Source organism: Colletes latitarsis, chromosome 11 (genome assembly GCF_051014445.1).
Source record: "Colletes latitarsis isolate SP2378_abdomen chromosome 11, iyColLati1, whole genome shotgun sequence".
NCBI lineage: Eukaryota > Metazoa > Arthropoda > Insecta > Hymenoptera > Colletidae > Colletes > Colletes latitarsis.
Window position 1 is genome coordinate 11,948,064 of NC_135144.1, and position 18,795 is coordinate 11,966,858.

At 35.2% G+C, this 18,795-nt stretch overlaps 1 protein-coding gene across 14 annotated transcripts in view; it reads right to left on the reverse strand.

Annotated features, from left to right (window-relative positions):
* LOC143348184 (uncharacterized) overlaps positions 1–18,795 on the reverse strand; it is a 123,966-nt gene that overhangs the window by 2,849 nt on the left and 102,322 nt on the right. For 8 of the 14 annotated variants that reach the window (XR_013080731.1, XR_013080728.1, XR_013080730.1 and 5 more), the window contains 11 exons: positions 17,714–17,803; positions 17,574–17,618; positions 17,145–17,171; positions 16,990–17,025; positions 15,765–15,869; positions 15,302–15,346; positions 14,499–14,561; positions 6,679–6,705; positions 6,437–6,490; positions 3,871–3,897; positions 690–725 (listed from right to left, as the gene is read on the reverse strand). Coding sequence is in view for 2 of the 14 variants with exons in the window: in XM_076778133.1 (XP_076634248.1) it covers positions 690–725; positions 3,871–3,897; positions 6,437–6,490; positions 6,679–6,705; positions 14,499–14,561; positions 15,302–15,346; positions 15,765–15,869; positions 16,990–17,025; positions 17,145–17,171; positions 17,574–17,618; positions 17,714–17,803 (555 nt within the window). In the remaining 12 variants the exon portion in view is untranslated. Of the gene's footprint in view, positions 1–689; positions 3,569–3,807; positions 3,898–6,436; positions 6,491–6,678; positions 6,706–14,498; positions 14,562–15,301; positions 15,347–15,764; positions 15,870–16,989; positions 17,026–17,144; positions 17,172–17,573; positions 17,619–17,713; positions 17,804–18,795 lie in introns of those variants that run through there. The other 6 variants (XR_013080736.1, XR_013080735.1, XR_013080734.1 and 3 more) reach the window with 6 other exon arrangements.

The window sequence follows — 18,795 nt, forward strand, 5'->3', positions numbered from 1 at the left end:
AATTAATTTCTGTTATGCGCTTTTCTCACAGAATATTTGTCAACCGTGCTTGAAAATTTGGAAACATTATCATACGTGAAATCGAGATCTCTACTGAATTCGTGTCGTAAAAATATAAATGTTATAATTGACGAAAATCCCCATCGTTCTCGTTAGAAAATGCATCGATCATCGTCAACGATTTTCTGTAAAGAGCAGTGAGAAATACGACGTAGAAAAACACAGTATAAAATTACGAAAGTGGTGGAAACGCAGGGGACGATTTGCATGCGTGGTGCATAAATCGTGTTATGTTAGGCTCGTCGTTCGATTAGGTTTTCGTATATTTTCTAACATTGATCCTTAATTGATCCGTACCTCGTACAAGAAACGCTTCAAATGGGAAAATCGATAATGAGTCGTCGGAATTGATCTTGTCGATTTTTTTCTTTTTTTTTTGTTTATATTCGTGCAACGAGATTTAATATTAATTTAAATAATAAGTGACGAGAGATACTGGGTTATTGATGTTAATAATAATGATGATGGCGATGCGTGAAATGCGAATTAGAATATTTTCAAACCGACATGCGAAAACATCTCGCGTACCAGATAATTGCGAAATGTGTGGGAGCCAATTCACCCGGTACGAACTATAATTTTGTTGCCAGATTATTTAAAACTAATAGTCGTATTACATCAATACTCACTAAGTCGCCTTTAGCACCTTTCTCTCCGTTCGGTCCCTGGAATTGGTACGCCAAAGAATTTATTCGTTAAGTGTCGTTCATGCCTCGCTTCGTTTCTTTTCTGCATGCACGATTTTTCGAAACGGTTTTCTCATCGCAGAATTTTATGCGAAATCTTCCTTTCAAGGGCAGCAGAATGCGACCACGATCGCCAATCGTCGAGCGGAAGAGAATTAATTAATCAATCGCGAGCCAATTAAGTGTCGGGGATCGAGTAATCCGGGGAACGTTAACCAGAGCTTGGAAAAGGTTCAGAAAGTAATTATTTCGAAATCGTTACATAAAATATCGAAACTGCTTTGAAGAACCTAAATTTCGAACTTAAAGTTCTATAAATATTATCTTTTAAATTATCTTTTCAATATATTTACGTCGATTAAAACGTTTAATTAAAAAAATTAATCGTCGATAAATCCACGATTTAATAGTCCTTTGTAAATAGAATTGGAATCAAATTTTTAACGGAATATTTATTACGTTTTTCAAGAACATTCACATAATAAAAGTCATTAATAGTATCGAGAACCTAAACCTGTATTACGATAGTTTCCAAACCCTGAAATTAACCCTTCTTACTCTGGCCCGCTTTCATGTTAGTTGTTGGGTGATCGCGGTTTAAATTTTGATCGTGCATTCATTGGAGACGTAAAAATCAGAAATCGGAGAGGACTGTGCGCTTCTCTCTCTCTCTCTCTTCAAGTTTGAAATGTACAATTCTTTAAACAATTATTTACGTGCAAACTTTTGGAAGGTTCCGAATATCAATATTAGATAGTAATGTTTATAAAATGACCCTATTAACACATTAAACGCCATGCACGAGTGATAAATTTAAAAAATAATACTTTACAATTTTCATACGATCCTTGAAAATATTTTTCTCGAAACATTTTAATTTTAATCGAAAATAGGCTTTTCGTATCTTGTTTAAAACAGACGCGTTTTCTGTGCTTATATACGTTGCCTGAATGGAAAGTGAAATAAAATTAGGCGCTTAACGCGTTAAACAACCCCATACAGCACGAAATATTTTTATACCACTTGAAAAGCTTGAAAATTATTCGTAATATTAATGTTACTATAGATTAAATCTTCGAATGTTTTTATAATTTCGGAAAGATTTTCCATTATCTTATATAGAGGGTGGAGGCAGGGTGGGGTGGTACAACCAGGTCAGAGGGTGATTGTGCATCTAACAATGAGTCGAAAATGTATTATACAATTTTTTTGTACGAGCTTTCGTTTCCCAGAAAATCGACTTTGAAAATTCATCGAGTACAAGTAGAAAAATCGATTACTGGCCAGACGCGTCGGACCAATCGTTTAGCTCTTTCACTTGTTTCAGACAAGTCTTAAAATTCAATTATCTTCAAAACGAAAGCTGAAACGAAAAAACTGTATCCTTTCTTTTTAACTTATTTTTGCACGCAGAACTACCCTCTGTTCGATTCGTATCCCTCGTCCCACCCCACGCTATATAAAACAACGAAAATCTGTTTAAGTCTGGTAGAAAGTTTCTGAACAATTTTTAACGCAATATTGTGCGGTCAGATTGCTATAATATTGTAAATTTAACTGAAAAATTGGAACAATATGCTTGTTATGTTTCGTGCTGTATGGAAAAAAACTACACCGTGTGGTGAATCGGAAAAATGAATTACTATCGTTAGTAATCTGCGTTTCTCATACAGCCGAGTATTTGTTTAAATATTTTAAGAACTCTTTTAGTTGTTATCGTACATTCGTGTATACAAAATGCTCCATTTACTTTGTTGCAAGCAGAGGAAAAAATGGCTCGTTCGAAAAATTGCAAAATCGATTTTTGCATAAATGATTTTATGCTCCTGTCAAGTTACTGGAAGTTTAATTTTTTTTTAAATATAGGAAATTCGTTTTCTATATTTTACGATCTAATTCGTGCTAAATTCTATTCTTTTTTTTTAAATTGTGACATCAATTAATAAAATCGTAGAAATAAATACGAGCAGTTTTATTTAACAAATTGTGATTTTGAAATTTTAGAAACTGTAATTTGAAATAATTATACAGTTGACAAAAAGTTCGGAACGAACAATTTTTTCCATTAATAGCTTTGCAATCGTAAAAGACAGTGCAATAGTTTAAACAGTCGCAACAAACGGAGCATCCTGTATTTATTTGGCAATATTGTAGTTTTTTAAGCGATTGCAATTAATTGAAGCCGAAGAAGAAGTGAATCATAGTCTAATTGGAAGGCAATTTGGACACGAATTTAATTGTCACACAGCGAAGAAATTAATAAGCGTTGGGAGATCCGTGCTTCGAACAATGCACTTTCCAAATGCTAAACAGGACACATTATTATGTTACTATCGAGTAGAATGAAATTTAATGCGTGTATGAAGATGGTCAGATGTCCAAAAAAATTTGTCCTTAAGAATATTTGAAAACAAATTTTTTCACAATGAATACCTGCAAGTGGACCAACGTCGATTTTTATGAAACTTCCTAGGCTTATTAACGAACCTTCTCGTCTTTAACACTAGATTTATAGGGTTTCGATACAAATAGCATTTGTTAGCAATTTACGTTGAACAGCTGTGGTTTTAATATTAAGTTTCCGTTTGAATAAATTATATTTAACACGTTGATTGCCCTGGTGGTCACCGGTGACCGACACTTTGAACTTACATCTTGCAATGTTCTTTACAATGGAATACTTGTAAAATTCTAAGTACTTTAATTTGAAATATTGTAAAATAACAAATTTGCTATTATTTGGATATGAAAGGCTTCGTAATAATTTTAAATTTGAGTTGCACCGATCAAGGAATAACACTTCTCCCTTATTTCGAACAAACCTGGAAAATAAAAATCGGGGTCGGTTACATTGCGATTGTTTCTCGTCAGTGTATGTTCTAATGTGTTTCTAACGTGGAACATGTAACCGTGTAAAAAGAAATGTGCTTGAACATCCTCGGTGCAAAGAGGGAGAAAGGCGCAGAGCGTAATTTCAGCCCCTCTTTATCGTGCAAAGAAAGTAAAGAGACGAATTTTGGGACAGTCCCCGGGGTAGATCAGGCAGATGTATCGTCGTTACCCCGGGCTGGTTAGACTGTCGCAGTCACACCTAGGGACGAGCGATAATCGAATGCCACTGTACCTCCGCGCCAGGAATTCCATCAGTACCCTGGGGGACAAACAAATGCTTCGTTGATATCTCGATGACAGTGTAATCGAGTTTCAGCCGTTCGGAATATCGTTTTGTACGCGGAGTTGTTTCCTCGATAACTCTATTCCTATCGAACACTTTTGATCACCGTACAGATTCCAGCTCTACTCTAATCCACGGCGGCTCGACAAATTATTTACGTAGAACGTTCTTTATTACAATTTTTTAACCCTTTCTGCTACAAGAATTCTTTTCAATACGACTGAGAATCTCGAGACAGTTTTCTGAGATTTTAAAAGGTGTTATAGTTCTATGTAATTTTATAAGAAAGTTTAAAAAATTTCACACTAGAATACCCCCTCAAAGTTATTGAAATCAATAGTGTCATAAACAATTACCAGAAACTTATATACAGGGTGTTCGACCACCCCTAGGAAAAATTTTAATGGGAGATTCTAGAGGCCAAAATAAGACGAAATGATTGTAATTGACCCCCTCAACCGAAAATAATTTTTTCTGAACGATTCGAAACTTTTTTTTTTCAAAATTTAGGCATCTACTCCCTGTCGATTTTTCTTAAAAATTCGTCTTTCATTTTTAATAAATTTGTTTGATGTCCTACGGAAATTTTGTTTAGTACTTTTTTGTAGGTATTCATGAGCTCTACTTCCATTCTAAATTTCAATGAGATACGTTCACTATTGTAGGAGTTATGACAGTTTGAAAGTTGAACCATTTTTATGAGGGTTTTCTCATTTTGCGGTGTCAGGGATCAACTTTTCGAATAATTTTAGAATTTCTACATATTCTTCACTAAAATACGCGTAATTTGCCTTTTTAAACATTAAAATCGTCCAATCCGTTCAGGAGTTATGGCATTTTAAAAATTCGCATGAAATTTCAGGGAAGCATTTCTGGCCTCACATTAGATTTTCGGTAAACAATTTTTTTCTCGAAAATGCGTAGGAATTCGGAGGTATGTCTATTCACAAAAAATGATTATAATTGACCCCTGCATCTAAAAATAATTTTTTTAGAACGATTAGAAATTTTTTAATTTTGTCGAAAAATTTGTCCACCTTCTTGAATTTTTTTCTCGAAAATGCGTAAGATTTCAGGGGTATGTCTATTGACCAAAAATGATTGTAATTGATCCTCTCAAACGAAAATAATTTTTTCGAAACGATTAGAAATTTATTTTTTTCGTCGGAAAATTTAGGCAGCTACCCCTGTCGATTTTTCTTAAAAATTCGTTTTTGATTTTTAATAAATTTGATTGACGCTGTACAGAAAAGTTGTCTAATACTATTTTGTAGGTACCCATGAGCTCTATTGCAGAAAAAAGTTTCACTGAAATATATTTACTATTGTAGGAGTTATGGCTGTTTGAAAATTGGACCATTTTTATGGAGTTTTTCTCATTTTGCGGGGTCAAGGACCAACTTTTCGAATAGTTTTGTGATTTGTACATATTCTCCATCAAAATACGCGTAGTTTGCTTTTTTAAACATTAAAATCGTCCAATCCATTCGGGAGTTATGACGTTTTAAAGATTCGCATGAAAATTCGGGCAGTCATTTCTGGCCAGAAATTATATTTTCGGTAAGGAATTTTTTTCTCGATACTGAGTAGGATTTCGGGGGTATATCTATTCACAAAAAATAATTATAATTGACTCCGGCATCTAAAAATAATTTTTTTAGAACGATTTGAAGTTTTTTAATTTTGTCAAAAAATTTCAGGGAAACATGTCAATGCATAGTCAGACATTACATTTTCTGTAAGTAATTTTTTTCTCGAAAGTGCGTAGGATTTCGGGGGTATGTCTATTCACCAAAAATGATTGTAATTGACCCCTGCAACCGAAAACAATTTTTTCAGAATGATTTGAAATTTTTTAATGTAATTTTTTAATAACTTTTTAACGAAGCCTCAATCAAGAAATTGCTATTCTTGATTTTCGTCTCATTTTGGCCTCTAGAATCTCCCATTCAAATTTTTTCCAAGGGTAACCGAATACCCTGTATATTTATAAATTGCTCGGATAATTTTTATTAGTATTAAGGGAGTGCAAAAGGTTCCATCGGTTGAATATAGGCGATTATTACAGATAACTTTGAAGATTCTGTTTAAGATGCTGGAAATTAATTTTTGTAAAACTGAAATATCAATTTCCAGTCAACGTTGTTTTACAGCGATTTTAAGGCACAGAATGTTATTGTATTGCTGAGTGTCTCTCTAAATAATCACAGAACTTATAAAAATGAATTTTGAAAAATAAACTCCAATTTTAATATAATCCTCAAAATGGCAGTCTATGAATCTTAAGGCCTAGAATGTTATTATATTACTTAGCGTTTATCTAAATAATTACAGAACTCATAAAAATGAATTTTGAAAAGTATACTCCAATTTTATCATAATCCTCAAAATGGCAGTTTATCAATGGCAGTCCATGAATCTAGTATTGACAAATAAATCTCCCATAAAAACGTTGAAAACTTTTGCAAACCTCAACAACAGTAAATAATATTTAAATGTCTGATAAAAAACTTACAGGTAGTCCAGGCTCCCCCCTTTCTCCCTTCGTGCCCGGTTCTCCCTGTGCACCCTGTAATTATGAAGGACCATAACGAACACAGTGCTCTATTCGATAACCGTTTAAATAATACCGTTAAGCTTGCAACCAGTTTAATTTACGCCCGAACGATTTCATCGTGGCGTGGGGCGCAGAAATTGAGGATACGAAAATCATAAATATAACGTATGATTAAACGGGTCACCCCGAGGATTGCTCACCTTCATGCCGTCTAATCCTGGTGGTCCCTGAAAGGTAGAGGAAACCGTGTCAGATTCGTCGAGGTCACCTGACGATTAATCAATATCGAGTACTTCGACTCAACGGTCATTTATTAACTAAGGAATTTTACTAGACGCCCTTTGCATCGTCATTCACAGCAATGTTGTATTCTGCCAAGCTCCGCCATCATTTTTCTATTCTCTGTCGATTCTTTAGAAAATGCTTTCGAACGACCCGAACAAAATAAATCCGTTTGCAACTTGGTTCTAACTTCTATCTTCAAATGGTCGATCGTTTTTAATAACCAATTTCACGTCAAAGGGGATATTACCCACGATCTTAAAAGCTTCGTTCCCCCTCTTGCCTCTGTCCAACGAAATTTCGTTTGAAACTTAACGATGTTAGTGGTGGACGGTAATGACTTGGATATTTGGTCGACTAAATCCCTGGCCAATCGTAGGGATCAAAGAAAATGTTAGTTCCTTTACCACGGGTTTGGGGCGGGTCTCCGGTCCCACACAATTTCCAAAATTCCGGTAAATTTCCAAGGCATTATCGATATAGACAAATTATTAAAAACTGACACAAGGGAAGGCAGGAGTTCGAAAACTCTTGTTAGTTCGAGGATAAAACCCAAAGGCGTCGATCAGCGTGTAAAACCAGTAAAACGATTAAAAAAAATCTATTTGGTTCGCGAGCGAGGCAATAATACAACCGATGGGCGTTAGGCAAAGGAGAAGATAAAGAGCTTAATCGAATCCAAGAAAATAAAAAAAAAAAAAAAAAGAAAAAACGATTGGCGCAACGATCCAACAATTATTACGTTACCGGCTTGGTTGCAGCAAATTAACACGTGTTAATTCCTCTCTCATGAATCGTGTTAACATCGATTATACCGCGAAAGGTGCAGACACACAGACAGAACGGAAGAAGAAATTAATAAGTATATGTATATATAAGGGGTTATATGTATATGTTTGTATAAGTAGTGGTTAACAATGATCGTCGGATCGCAGCCTGAGGCAAAATGCAAAGCGGTTTTATGTCCACTACGAGGAGTGTGAAGCGTTAAAATTTTCGAAGGGCATCGTATAGAAGCAAAGGACCACAGGCACATGCACATTCTGTTTATTAATTGGGACAATGTAAAACAAAATCGTTAGAGTCAATGTATTCATATACGCAATTACGTCGTCGTATTCTTCTCTGCAATTTTCTCTTGTCAATTACCAAGGCGCGCCGCTTTACAATCAATACACACATACGCACGCACGAAATAAATCATATGCTTCTTTCGCATACTTTTATGCTCGTTTATGTCATGCATGCATATTAGGGCGGTCCCTACTCTTCTCAAATACGAATTTCTTTTGTTTACGATACCTGCGATGGTTCCAAGAAAAAGAAAAAACAAATTAACACGTATAAAATGCAGACATTATCTCACAGGTAAAATCCCACGAGTCGTTCGAAGTCTTCAGGGAATTATTCAGTTATTTGTGGCCAGAGTCGGGCGATTTTATTCACGAATAACGAATAAATATTCTAGATTCATTCGTAAATTGATGCGAAACATTTCTTAATTTAGTCTGATTTATAAATGAATTTACGAATAAAAAGAATTGGAAATTAACCAATCGAATGTTTTTATTCGCGAATAACGAATAAATATTTTAAAATCATTCGTAAACTATGTTTTGCCCTCGACTAGATAACGAATCTGTTAATGTTTAACTAACTTTATTAATTTACGAATGAAATGTAAACGGGAAATTAATCTACCAATGTATCTAAAATTTTTATTCGTTATTCGCGAATAAAATTTGCCCGCCTCTTTTCACACTTTCTTTCAATTTTCATTGATGAATAGCGTTTTTAATCCCGAAAATCGCTTTAATAATCCCAACAAATGAAGTATTACGAGTACTTTACGAACTTAATTGAAGTTTCATCACATAATTAGTACTAAAACTGGCTATCTGTTAATTAATTCTCTCGATTGCGTTTCTTGATCTTATCGATCGGTTTCCAGTGAAAGGTGATCGAAGCTTTAGATTAGGAAGAAAAATCAACAGACGGAAGCGCAGAAGCTGGCATGCAAGTAATACAAAAAAACAAACAAAATCCCTGAATTGTTAACGAAAGACCCTAAAATATTTGTTATGCGGAAACGATAGCATTTTTTGCAAGATTTGCATTGTTAACCATCAGTTTGGTTCGAAAACCAGAACTATAAAAGAGAATACACACTCCAAATTAATTAGACATAATTAACGATATGGCAAGGGGGGGGTAATAAATTAATAACAAATCTCTCTATTGCAAATTGCAAAAGATTATCGTAATCACTTTCCTCTTTACCAATTCTAACAAACATTCTTTAAACAAAACTACCGAATACCGTTCTTTTCACTATTAAAGAATACTCCAAAGACCAAACACTTTTTTAAAAAAACCAAGTAGAATAAAAATTTAACCGTGATAATTTTGGAACAGCGATTGGAGCTTATGGGATTTTACATGTAACATTTGGGGTACGTTCTCGTGGATAGAACTCATCTTTTACACATATTATTTTTTTACAGACCGAAACGATTCTAGGGGTTGGGAGAAAAAAATTATTCTCATCGTCTAAGGACCACCCTAACGCATATATGTATATGTGTACACACACTCACACTCACCCACATGTGTATGTATATGTACAGTACATACGTATACACAAATTACACACGCCCACGCGTGTCCACCAATTACTTTTCTCCTCTGTTTATTAATATACGTATGGATTTGGCATCCATTTATGGGGTGCTCGCGTTCGCAAGTATACTGTAATTCGCATAACCTTTACCATTGGCGAGCTTTAACGATACTGAGAAGTTCCACGCTTTCGCACATCCCGTTCCTATTAAAACTATTCGCATTATTAGCCTATCTTTCTTAGAATAGGGTATAAACAGGGGAGCTATCCTTCTCGTCCGAGGCAAATAAAACACGTCGTTAACGCCATTTTGTTTCTTTTTTTCTTTCTTTACGATGTCGGTATTATTCTACACTGTACAATTCTGTATTCTTCGCACCCGATCGTACGAAAGTGAACGACACTTTGCATTGTGTAAGTGACTAGGAGAGGGGGGGGGGGGGTTCAGAGTCGTCTTAACAAAATGATGGGTCCCCGGGCAGAACACTGGGCCCCGTTTATCTACGCTAGAACTTACAGAATTAAGAACTGTAAAACACTGATAAAATTAAACGTATGTTTATTTGTACTTGCCACAAAATTGTGTTAGGCGGTTTAAAAATTGATGTTACGGGTTCCCCGGGCAGACCTACACGCTGGACACCCCTTACACACACGCAAAAACATACGGAAATAAAAATGTAGAAAATTGATAAAATTAAACCTATGTTTATTTGTACTTGGCACAAAATTGTGTTAGGCAGTTTAAAAATTGATGTTTTGCGACGTTATGGCTCGACTTTAACGACGAATTCTTTTTATGATAAATTACTTTCTTGCGTTAAAACGACCCTGGAGGGGAGGGGGGGATTCGCAAACAAGGCGCTCACTCGCATTTGCAGATAGGCGAATATATCGGTGGATCATTAAACGTATCTGCCGCCGCTGCAAGCAATATTTTATTTCGGATCTGGATTATTCGTTATTCGTCTTAAAACTTACATTTCCTTCGCAATATTTGGAACTTGGAACTTGTTTCGAGCGACAAACGTCGCAGACAATCGTTTCTGATCTCGCTAGGCCCCCCGCTTTAAGTTTTGGAATATAATCGCAGTTGTAGCTCGAAAAGTCCCGAATTTATCGTGCTCCTCGTCTATTTTCGTTCCGTGAAACCATTTATTAAGCTTTAATTTTAATAATTGAGCTACAGAAGATTCTTAACACTGACAAGGAAAATGTTAGTCCCGATCGCCATCGATTTTTATGATATTTTGCAGGTTTGTAGATTCGCGTCATGGCCCTAAATTGCTTGTTGATCATGCAAAAAATAAGTATGAAATTTGGAGAATCATATAATCAGACATATTGAAGTAATAGATAATTGCAACGAAGGGTGAACATGGTGCAATGTCAAACGTAGGAGAATACTAATTTTTTGTCCCGAGTTCGAATCCCGTGACGCGTAGAATTCGTTTTCATTTTTTCTTTTGTTAATCATGTGTTATTTTTTAAAACCTGATTAGAAGGATTCAATAATTTTGATAATTTTTAAAAGTAAAGAACGAAGAAAGAGATAATGAAAATGATCAAAATTCAATATTCAAAATCCTGACCGGATAAAAAAATATTGATCCGACTAATAATTAATTTCATAGTCAATTTCACGAGATTAGTGGTCGATTGCCTGCAACTTTGTAGCAATTTTTCATACACATGTGAAATTTCTATAGTTACATGTAATTTTCTCGCAGAAAATTTATACACTGAATTGTTCGTGAATTATTAATTGACCACAAAATTTAAATGACCCACTAACGGAAAAATAAAATAAATTATTGTTTCTTTTTTAAATTGGGTAAACACATATTTTTAACAGAAGTTGACACGAAATTTCCATGGTTTTCCATATAAATAACCCAATTGCCAAGTAATGGTTTTTATTTTTAATGCAATATGCCTATTCGTAGAGTTTTTTGTTCGAATTAATTGTAATTCTTTTCTCGTAACGTGATAAAAAAATGCAATTGATTTTAAAAATCTAATTAACGAATGTTGCAAATAATTATCACCGATTACTTTAATACTATAAATTTAGTTTTAATGCGTCCAACACAACACTGAAAGTATTATATGGTAGTTAATACAGGAACTATATAAATTTCGTACTTATTAACGAGGTAAACAATAAACTTCGTAGAAAAAATGTCAACAAATAGTCCAAGGCGCATTTACTAATTACTATGCCTCGCAGATATCAACTATAAATTATATGAAAAAAAAAAAAAAAATGAAAACAATTTAAAGTAAATTTGAAGTTACTTTATTTATACTAGAAAAGATCGATGGAACTATGGAAATTTCGCTCACTATATTTCGCTTCACAGGTTTCCTTTCGATCGTCCATAATTATTTATTTGTGCGAAATCAAATGTAGGAATAAAACGAACATAAGAAGAATCATGGCAAACTGTTGGATTATCACTATAATACTAGAGATCACGATTTTAAACGTGTTGCTAATACAGGTTTTGCACTCCAAATTAACCCCCTTTTGCACCCCAAATTTTTTAAATCAAATTTACCCTTTTGCAGATTAAATTAATCTTCTGGATGATTCAAAAGTTAAATAACACAATATTATTTTGTCATTTTTAGTGATTTTATTCGTAATTATCGAGCTACTATTCAAAAGATACATTTATTTGTTAAATAAATTAACTTTATATTATTTTTTGTATTACTCTATACCCACAATAAAATTTTTATTTCTAAATAATAACTTTACATCGAATTTTATTTGTATTGCAAAGGTTCAAGGAAACAAACTTCTGGAAAGACTTGATTTGCAATAAGATGAATTCGATCTGCAAAAGGGTTAATTTACCCCGTGTATTAAGGGGGATATTCTGGGCCCAGAATTTCGAAAAAAATTAATTTTTTATTTCATTTTCCACGAGTAAAAGCTTTCAAAAATATGTATAAAGAAGTTCCATCTCTGCGTTAAATACTATGTATTGTCTCATCGATATTTAAGCTCCGATCTAAGTAGTGGGAATGACTACTGTTCACTTATCCGATCGAAACTGACTCGCAGTTATCCAAGCATTGCTGTATTTGGAAAAATTTGGGAAAATTTTATATTAATTTTGCGAATCCACCGATAGAAATATTTTTGAGAGTATAGTACTTTCAGAAAATGAAATAAAAATATAAAAATCGAGTTTTTGAAGATTTTAGACTACCCCCCTTAAGGAATGCTATGAGTTTAAGTACGAAGCGGTGAATTATGATTAAAAACAAATAGAACAGCCAAGAATTAGATTCGAAACAATATTGTCGAAGAAGAGGGGACGGAGGGGTTGAACGATAAGCGAAGAGAATAACGAAGGGAAACAAGAGACGAGGTTATGAAGTATACGATCAAAATTAATGAATAAACAAAACAGGTGACGTACACTGAGAAAAAATGTACTGGCGAGGACCGTAAATGTTATTTAATTTATAATTAAGTAACAACCATGCAGTAACAAACACAGTGTGGCTAAACACAGTTATGATATCGAATTCTGGTTATAACTGCAGTAATTCGGAACAATCGCGAAATGTATCGATTTTCATTTTTATTCGAAATTACGATTTTTTAAAACTGTTCTATAAGGGAAGTTTGAAAGAGTTATTTGTGGAGGAGTTTTAAATTCCGAAGAAAACTGCTTCGCCTCGTGGATGAAATCTGTTTAAAAATTTTCTATCGTCTTCTAGCTTATTCAAAGAATCTACGATAAATTGTTATTTCAATTAACATTGTTTTCTCAGTGTAGCATAGATACACGGTTACACAGGCAGACATATAGAATATGTTAACAGGACGGATGGTAGTGCGATCATCGGCTAAATATTATGTTGGATAAATAAGTATACAACACCGATATAATGCGTATGTGCAATTCGACATTGAAGAAAGCATCGAATGATTTACTCGTACACATTAAGATTTATGGAAGACACTTGTTTCTCCCGAAACTTCACCCTCGTCACACACTAACACAAAACCCACGTGTCGAAATTAAACAATTACTCTTTCTCCACTTGCGATACTCGCGAACGTACCAACTATAATATAAGTACAGTCGTCTTAACTATTTAAAAACCAATACACATATAAGACGCGATTCGTTCGAATAACTTCTCTTACGGTAAGAACTGTCCTTTAGTACCAGGCATTATGCGAGAATGATATCACAACGATGTCTGTTATCCTCGCAACGGACGGCCTTTCTATATCGTTGAAATACACAGAGTGTCCCTCTCCCCCCTCCCCCCTGGTAATCGATTCTACGCCAAAAAACAAATCGAAAACGAAGAACGAAGTTTTTTCATATGGAGCTTCGTTTCCGAGAAAATCGAATTTGAAAATTCACGGTGCAACGGAGTATGGCGCGGAGATCAGTGAGTACTGCGCAGGCGCGCCGGGCGCTATATCGAATCGCACACGCGCTCCAAAAATCGTTCAATCGAATTATCTCGGAAACGAAGTCCCCTACGAAAAACTTCTATTCTTCGTTTTCGATTTATCTTTTTATATAGAATCATCCCCCCCCCCTTTTCGATTTTTCGATCGATGTTGGGACACGCTGTATATCGTAGGTCGACCCTCGATGAAGCTACGAAATCCATTGGCCGATTTGGAGAACCCGCGGTCCGAAATAATTAACTCGAAAGCGATTAACTAACACTCATTCTCGCAATTACATCTTATCGAATAAACGCTAACGACTTGAACGTTGTCACATATGGAACGTTGAGAACTGTCGATAAGTTATCAACACGAACGAATATTCCTTCGAGGTATTTGCATTGCTTGCACGTTGTCTCTTTCGTGTAGCTTCCTACGATTTTCTTTTTTTTGTATACTTGTTCAACGATTACCGTACGACGATCGTCCGTTTACGCACGGTGAACAATACGATTTGAACATATCTGAGAAGCAATCAAGGATCTCGCTGTGGATATCGAAGAAGTACGACGCCATGTCGGAAAAGCGACAATTTGATTACACTGGTCGTTAGTGAATGGCTATCAATGATTCAGCAGCGAGGCCAAATAACGATGACGTTAGGAGCGAGAGGTCCGCGTTCTTACCATGACACCAGGTTTCCCGGAATCCCCGGGTTTTCCGGATTCTCCTCTAAGTCCCATGGGGCCCTGTAAATAAACAAACATCCTCAATCAGAGAATCGACTGAAACGTCAACATATAGTGGCATGAACGAGTGCAGATGAATTTATTATGTTATTCCCATAAGCAATGCAGCTTTTCTCAACACCGATAGGCAAGATCTGTATCATACAGGCTCTCTATCAATTAACACTTATAGAAAATTAAAGTCACCCTTTCACGAACTAACAATTTTGGAAAAATCTATTTCTTTCATTTAATTTTCTTCGAGGAAAATGATTTGAACATAGTTTATAGTAGTTTGAAGAAAACTAATATTTTAAGCAATAATAATCGTTAAGAAATGGTTGTTTTTTAATACCTTGTGTATTCATAAAGAAAAACTCGCATCGCTTACGGTACGATGTAATAAAGTTTCCATTATCGTTAAAAATTTTGCTGTTTGTATTAACACTATCGATGGGTTATGTATTTGTGCATCTATGTATCGTGTAACTTTTATTTACATGTACCTTCTCCATTTTCTCGTTATGTACTTGTTGTTCTGACAACAAATTATAATTGTTATTTTCGCTGGGGAAGTAAGTTCACGTTCGGAGCGTATCAGTGTCCCTTTTCGAGCGTTAACCGTAGAAATATATCGAATTTATTAACGTTTAAATTGTGTTTGCTCGTATTTTTTAAGAAAGGTTCGATTCCCTGGCAGTTCGCCGCGCTTTTGTAACCTACCTAACCTACAAACCTAATCTGTGGAGGAAAATACGTACGGGCAGTCCCATTGGACCAGGATCTCCTTTGGCACCTTTCTCTCCCTGCAACGTGAAAAGAAACGTTTCGTTTAAAAGTTTGCCTCGTCCTGTCTAGCAACAATTTATTCTTGTTACCTTTGTCAAGATTATACGGGCAAAAGTCTGCGTTTAATAAATTTTAGGAACAGAAAACTTCAAATCAAATCCGTAACATTTTTTAAACAATTCCGCCATTTTTTTATTTAATCGAAACTAATGTTGGGCTTTTCGATAAGATCGATGGAACTTACAATTCCCATAGCCGCCATTGTATAAATATTTGTAAATGTTTCTAAATAGATACGAATAATGATGCGTATGATTTTATTTCGATTCCAAGTTCTGTGGATCCTATTGAAAAAACCAGCGAGGTGGAGACACGCGGCACGAGAAACGTATTTTACTGTTAAAAAAGGATTTGTAGTAAACGGTGATTACTGACAGGATCGCCTTTAGCGCCATCGTGTCCTCGATCGCCTTTGATTCCGGGAGGACCTTGAAGCCCAGGGGTGCCAGCTGGACCGGGCGGTCCTGGCGGGCCCATTATCTGCGAATGTTTAATTAAATAACGTCGAACATTTGCAAAATGCTTTTATCCGTACGATCCATCCCGTTCAGTGAAATAAGAAGCGAATGAAATTTCAAGCAACCGCGGCTTTTGCCCGGAACAGCGAAACAAAACTATTTTAACATTCGCCCAAACCTTCGATCCCTTTAAATTCGATGAAACGAAAACGACTTTAATCCTTAACACTAAACCTACCAACATTTCGTGTATACCCATTCCTACCATGACCGGTCAAATGACTTTCTTTTTCTCTTTTACGGGGCAACGTACTTCTAATTTTTGCATTATATGTATAGAAAGTTGTGTTTTGAAGTTTATTCGTAAGATATCTTTCCCTTTTACGTCGCATATTTTAAAAATTTCTACAAAAATATCCAATACTTTCACTCGAAATGTAATACGGAATGAAATACGTCAAAATTTCTTAATTTTCATCGGATGGAAGGTAATACGATCTTGAAGACGAATTTTGTTTCAAGTCGATACCATTGTTAATTCCGGAGAAGACAATTATTTACGAAAAAATGGTTTAGTAATTATGCAAACATCCTATATTCAAATTTAAATTAATTTTTATCGTACATTAGTCGTGCGATCAGTAGGAATTGCTGAAACTTCTTTGGGTATGTAGCGTCAAAGTAAATATCAAAATAAACATAGAAGACAGCAAAAATTGTAGTAGCTGGTATAGTCATTAGATAGAGGATGAAATGCCCTTTAAAATGAGCGTTTGAACAAGTCGATAACTCAATTAGTTCCGGAGATATGAGGATCCGAAGCGTTTGTTTACGTTTCATTGACGCGAGGTGAATGACCTTGCGTGTAAATAGTAAACAGTGCGTAGTAAATTCTTGAAAATACTATGACTTCTGCGTCACGACCGTCTCGACTCACGCGCGATGGATAATATTTTTTAAATAAAGATACAACCATGTAAAAAAATAATTTTTTTAAACTTTGTGCGTAATATGATGTTTGTTAATACATTGTCCCTCTCACACATTACGCTCAAGAAACAAAAATTGCAGAGTTTAGGTATTTTGTATGGCTTTTCCGGGCAAAAACCCACCCAATGCGCTTCTCAGTGGCTTCTACTCACCACTTCTCCGGCATTCACTTCGAACGTACCGTCACCCTGTAACAAAATATCCATTTTAACGGTATTTATCTTTCCTTGGTGTCTCCGACAGAAGACTAGACGATTCCAGATAACGATTATTGTATTACAAAGAAACGAAGATAAAATACACGTACCTGCCTTCGTCTGAGCTTTTTGTATTTCTGTCGGCGGAAGCCCGATGTCATGTCATGAAAAGAAAGAGATTTTATCGTCAAATCGGTGAATTCGAACCGTGAAAGTTCTGTGTTCTGTTCGATTTTCGATCCCAAAGCAATTCTCGCGACAAACTCAAACCGATATACCGGTTTACATACCGAGAATTGAAACTGAGGATTCAGAATCGCTGAGAAAATCGGTGGATATTTAATAGGGGTGTACGAGTACGCGATATTAGGTACTCGAGAATCTTAAATCGCGAAAATAAGAATTTTACATTCACTCTCTGACATTTACATTTTCTAACGATCGACTGTATACTTTTGTTACCATCGAATATGGATATTAGAGGAAATTGAGAAATTTTATTCTATGGAAAACGAAGTATTACTGAGAAATCGACTCACCGATTCGCTTTTCTCTCCTTTCTCGCCCTTCAAACCTGGGTAGCCCTGTTTACCGAGAATATTCGTGACATTATACATTTGATCGAATCGAATCCACCCACAATTATCCAACGAATAATATTTTGCAGTAATTTACATACCGGAGGACCGGGTAAACCCGGGGACCCCATAAGTCCCGGCGGTCCGATATCCCCGTTTTCACCTTTCTCACCTTTAGGCCCGGATATGCCCTGAACAAAATGTCGTCGACGAGTTTACGTAATATGTAAATCTAAATTAATTCTAACGACCTCGAACGCATTAAATGGATAAATAAAATTGTTTTCTTACACAGAAAAGTTAAAAGTAAAATAAATAGGGACCCCAATTGTCCGTCTTCGATTTTTACATGTCTTTGCAAGGTGATAGTAAGTATATGTGAAAAATGTACAATAGATACTCGATAATTTTAAACATATAAACGATTAAAGTCATGAACCATACTATACAGGGTGTTCGACTACCCCTGGGAAAAATTTTAATGAGAGATTCTAGAGGCCAAAATAATTTGTTGATGGAGGCTTCGTTAAAAAGTTTGAAGTTCCAGTACTGAATTTTTTTCTAGAAAGTGGGTACGATTTCAGGGGTATGTCTATTGACCAAAAATGATTGTAATTGATCCTCTCAAACGAAAATAATTTTTTCGAAACGATTAGAAATTTATTTTTTTCGCTGAAAAATTTAGGCACCTACCCCCCTGTCGATTTTTCTTAAAAATTCGTTTTTTATTTTTAGTAATTTCGTTTGACGCCCTATAGAAAAGTTGTCTAATACTTTTTTGTAGGTACCCATGAGCTCTACTTCAGAAAAAAGTTTCATTGAAATATATTCACAAATGTAGGACTTATGACTGTTTGAAAATTGGACCATTTTTATGGGGTTTTTCTCATTTTGCGAGGTCAAGGACCAACTTTTCGAATATTTTTGCGATTTGTACATATTCTCCACCAAAATACGCGTAGTTTGCTTTTTTAAACATTAAAATCGCTCAATTCGATCAGAAGTTATGACGTTTCAAAGATTCGCATGAAAATTCGGGCAGATATTTCTGGACAGAAATTATATTTTCGGTAAGGAATTTTTTTCTCGAAACTGAGTAGGATTTCGGGGGTATGTCTATTGACCAAAAATGATTGTAATTGAACCCTGCAACTGAAAATAATTTTTCCAAAACGATTTGAAA